Genomic DNA, 4,784 nt, shown 5'->3' with positions numbered 1-4,784 from the left:
GTCACTCAACAAATAGCTGGCTCGAATTAATAAACACCACAGCAGTCCAAGACAATGAATGAAAGTGAAAACTCCAATGAAGAAATTGAAGTGCCATTTCTAGATTTATCTTTTTCCATCAAAGGTTTTTAATTTTCTTAGGAATTTGCAGATTATTCCAATTTGAAATAGCAACGGCAATTCAACATCCAAATATCCAAATTTTGGTTTTGACATTAAAAGGGAAACAGTAAAAAGAAGCTTGCTCGCCTCTGATTCAGCATACTGGCAGCAAGAAATCAATGAGCAAAATCACTGTGTATGATACACAATTAATTATCACAGGGAAAACAAACCCAATTCCTATCATCTTACAATGCTTCCATTAGACATATTTTTCCACCCTTGAAAACTTCATTGACTTACCCAATTCGCTTTCCAGGCAACGTTAGAAACATCTAAAGCATTGAACTGCCACCTAGTTACCCCTTGTTTTTTTTCTGGCTCCGCCGTTCAGCCTCCCTTTCTGCGACCAACACACAGAACTCCGATCCTAGCATTTCATGTGTGTCCATGTTCTGGGAGACACCCAGATTGACTACTTCCATGACCACTTCTATCGTGACAATAAATCCTAACATAGATAAGACACGTATGGCATTTGCCATTCTGCATATGTTCTGCCTTGTCTCCAATGGGGTGTGTGTATGCTCTTTCCCCTCAAGACTCATGGAGTAATAGTCTGCTTTAGAAGTTTGAGATTCGGATTTGTCTGCTTGATCCACCAGCATTTCTTCTTTAATTTCCACGTGTTCGCCGACCCAGATGAATCCATTGCAACCGAGTATCAGGTCAATCCCGTACTCTTCTAGGTAATGCCAGTGCTGCTTTCGTCTCTTTACAAGATAAGGAGGGATTGAGAGAAGTTGTCCCCGCTGAAGCTGTAAATGTACAATTGAGACGGTTACGACAATGGGAACAAGACCCCAGTGTGTTCTAGCAACAGCATAAAGAAATGATGCACAATGTGCAAGACCAAATGCATGAAGATGAGCATACTAACATAAACTGCATTTTAGCAGCTCAGGTGCAACCTTCAATCAATCAGCGCATTCACAAAGAATACATAAAAACACTTTCTTATATAGATAATATCATCCTTAGCATGTTTCCCAATCCCCTCAATTTATTCCCTTTGCAAAAGTCCAAGCACTAAAATCAGTCTTTCCCTTGACACTATTTAAGTGGAATAATAGAAAAGCAGAAGAAAGAAAGAAGAGAATTAAAGAATAAGAATTCAACAGATAACCCCAGTAAAAGGCTTTGTATTCTCTAGATGTAGGTTTACGAAAACGTAAATATTCAGGCCTCTGCATCTAAAGCACATAATGCAAACCTTTCCATATTTCTGACTTCTTGCTTGGAGGTGCAGACCATCATGCTGAAAGCCACGAACTTCAGCCTGAAAGGGAAAGAAAAAAATCCTTACATACAGCTGAAGACCTGTTAGTCAATTCAAAGACCTAGATCACCATTGTAAGAGCCACAAAGATAGGAATTTTGACCTACACATATGACATCTTTCTCTTCAAAAATACTGCGCATGTTAAGCTCATCCTCTGCAGTTCGCCGCCTCTAGTAATCAAAGCAGGAAAAAACAAAAAGAGAAAGTTGAACAATGAGCTTTAAAAGTTTTGCTATATGAAACATTTGAGGTAGCTTATCTACTTCATGATTCCAAGAAATATGCATGCAGCATGGTTGCAAAGGATCCTAAAATATGGTAGACGCTTAATAATACGATATGACTGATAAGTATTAGCAAAACTGCAAGTGGGGAATCGAAAGAAAATCCTTCTAAGCCAAATTGCACGCACTAGAATCACTATCATACCAACCATTAGAATTATGATGTCCCCTAAGAATCTCTACATAAGCCCCACATCAATCAAGTTGTATCTGCCAATCAGACAATTATTGAGCCTCAGAAATGATTAGAAGACCTCACTGTCCAAGGACAAAGAAAAAGATTTTTCTTTGCACAGTGCATAATCATGTATTCCTCAAAAACAGATATTAAAAGCTATGGTATAACATATGCACATTCCAAGTTTATGGTAGAGTTGGCAACACGTATGGAACATTCTCTATAGAGCAGCTTTTTCCTTAGTATGTTGACTTTTCCGTTTCAAGGATATTCCAAGCATTGTAAGATTTATTGAATAATATAAAGACTACAGAACTAGTAGCTCTCATCATTGTCATTCTCAATCTGTGTGATAACTACTAATACAGGAAAAAAGGCGAACAACAGAAAACATAGAGAAGCTGAAAGACTGCATACCACCTGTGAAAACATACAAAAGTCAAAGCATCTAAAAGAAAAACAAAGGAAAAACAAAATGCTACATAGGTACCTGAATTCCATCAGGCAAATTAATAGAAGAAAGCATTAACACAGCATCTTGACTATAATTTACATCCAGTCGCCAACGCTTCGGAGCTACCTGAAACATTTAAACTGGGAAAATTGTGAAAAAATTTCACACATTAAGTCCTAAAGTTAAGACGATGTTACGATAAGATATATAAACAGCATATGCAGGTTTTCACATATTTTCAGCAGATATGGAAGAGAATCATCGCAGCCTGGCAAATTGTCAACAGCAAGAGGTCACTAACAAGAGAATTTGCATTTTCACTACAAAGTAACAAAGAGATATTGAATATTGGATGATATGGATATCGAACTTCATTTATCTTATGATCAAGAGAGCCCTTTGCCAGCAAGCTAAATAAATCAACTTTACATTTTTTATCAAGCATATGCAATTATCTACATCCATCTTCTGCCATCATATACTGAGGAATAATATCCTATACTATTTTGCAGGTAAGCTTTATAAAACAGAAACAGATAGTGGTAATTGTCTATGAAATGGAAAAATGAAATAAAGCATGTGCGGTCGAGCTTATGTTGACATTCACATGCACACGTATTGATATGTGTTATTGAAATAATGTTCAAATACACTGAAGTTCATTTGATTATTCGTATGCACCAACTGATTGTGAAATTGCAAAAAGTATTTCACCTCAATAACACGTCCAACAATGATGTCTCCAACCTCTGGCTTGTATCTACACTTATTGTGATGTTAAGGGAAGAAGAAGGAGACTCGTATCAGAAGGTCTCTAATGAAAATAAGAAAAGCAACAACTGGCGTTTCTTCTCGTCCAGAAAAAAAATCTGACATTGTGCTACCTGGCTCGCAGAGTACGAACATAGACCAGCTTGTTGACTCGCTCAACTACTCCACATACCGTAGCAACAACTTCGCCATTAAGCTCGGTTGTTCCATGGCCCCTTGTTTTCAACACAACAAACACAGCCAGAATGAAAAAAGGATGTAAAGAAAGACACTTAATCATGCATGTACTTGCAAAGGTATCTCTACAATATGCTGAGACCGGTTTCAAAACTTGTAGCGCCGAGCCCTTCTTAAAAGTAGGCGAACTTAGCAAAACTGGAACATATAGGAACAAATATCGTACACAAAATTATGTTTTAAGCACAATCACTTATGAGGCACACTAATATAAAAACTGAATCAGGTCAGCATCAGTACTTGAGAAAGCCGTCATCATGGTTGACAGGAATCGTGTCGGCGACGGTGACGGAGGCATTGGAGTTGGCCTTCGACGACAAAGCCTCGAGCTTTTCGAGTGCCCTCTGCAGCCTCACCTTCTGGGTCTGAGTCAGTGGGAGCTGCAACCCTCTCATCTCTCACCTTTTTCCTCCCCCCCTCCTCCCTCCCGCACCACCGGCCGGAGCCTCCTCGTCCGCCTTATCTTGCTTTTCTAGTTTCGAACAACCGAAACAAAATTCGCCCGATTGAACCCGGAACAGGAACGTCACGAAAAATCAGTATCACCAATGCGTTGCAGAATATCAGAGAATCACCAAATATAATTCAGCACAAAGGGAGCCGAAAGAAGAGAGCATCGCGGGCTAAAGAGCTTGAACAGGAACAAACGATGGAGCAAAAATGACGCGAAGCTACGGAAGAACGAACTCCGATTCGCACGTATAAGGGAGAAGCGACATCTTCGTGCACAGCCATGAACAGAGCAACAGAGCCAAAAGAGGCTGAACGAAGTAGCGTCCCGGGACGGAGATCGCGAGGCTTGAGCGGGGGTGGACTCACCTGGGCGAGCGACGACTCCTGGCGGCGGCGGCGGCGGCGGCGGCGGCGGCGGCGGCGGAGAGTTTGATCCTCAGGTTCGACGGTGGAGACGGAAGAGGTCGGAGCGATTTGAGGTTTTAGGGGTTTAAAAGTTCGCATTCGATCCGTTCCGGGTCCTTCGTTTTGGTATCGGGCCGGATCCGGACTTCGGGTTCGGGCTTTAGAAGCCCGCACCCGACCCAAGTAATTTTGGATTAACAAACGTAATTTGAAAATTAGTAAGTAATTCTCTCGATTTTCTTAATCAAGTAAGCCCTGGAAGAACTCGAAAAATGAAAGATTAACACACGCAAAAAAGAAATTAAAAAATAAAATATGGTGCGAGGTGTATAAGTTTTTCATCATTTCTTTTTCAAATTTTTATTTCCGAATCCGAATAAGTAGACCCAAGCTAACGAACTAGTTTTTTTCTTAGAAAAATCCCCGAACAAATGCGCCTTAAAATAACATTTTGAAAACCGAGATTAACCCGTTTGACGATAATGTTTCATTTTCTTTTGGGCGAAGAAGTGGGCTAAGATTTACTTAGGGTGCGCATGAATACCATTCTGCGTCTTG

General features: G+C 40.2%; 1 protein-coding gene across 1 annotated transcript; it reads right to left on the bottom strand.

Annotated features, from left to right (window-relative positions):
• Nucleotides 1-230: 230 nt before the first annotated feature.
• On the bottom strand, nt 231-4,304 carry LOC115683170 (exosome complex component RRP4 homolog). The gene is made up of 8 exons (XM_030607615.2): nt 4,188-4,304; nt 3,609-3,840; nt 3,245-3,346; nt 3,075-3,120; nt 2,397-2,486; nt 1,549-1,614; nt 1,376-1,441; nt 231-920 (listed from the first exon to the last, which is right to left on the bottom strand). Exons 2-8 carry the CDS (start codon nt 3,761-3,763, stop codon nt 462-464), a joined length of 984 nt encoding a protein of 327 aa, XP_030463475.1. The 5' UTR covers nt 3,764-3,840; nt 4,188-4,304; the 3' UTR covers nt 231-461.
• Between the last annotated feature and the right edge of the window lie 480 nt (nt 4,305-4,784).

The sequence above is a fragment of the Syzygium oleosum genome, unplaced genomic scaffold (assembly GCF_021117445.2).
Source record: "Syzygium oleosum isolate NSW1041296 unplaced genomic scaffold, Sole_v2.1 Sole_v2.01, whole genome shotgun sequence".
In the NCBI taxonomy this organism is placed as follows: Eukaryota; Viridiplantae; Streptophyta; class Magnoliopsida; order Myrtales; family Myrtaceae; genus Syzygium; species Syzygium oleosum.
The sequence above is the reverse complement of the archived record's forward strand: the minus strand, read 5'-3'. Positions and strand labels throughout refer to the sequence as shown.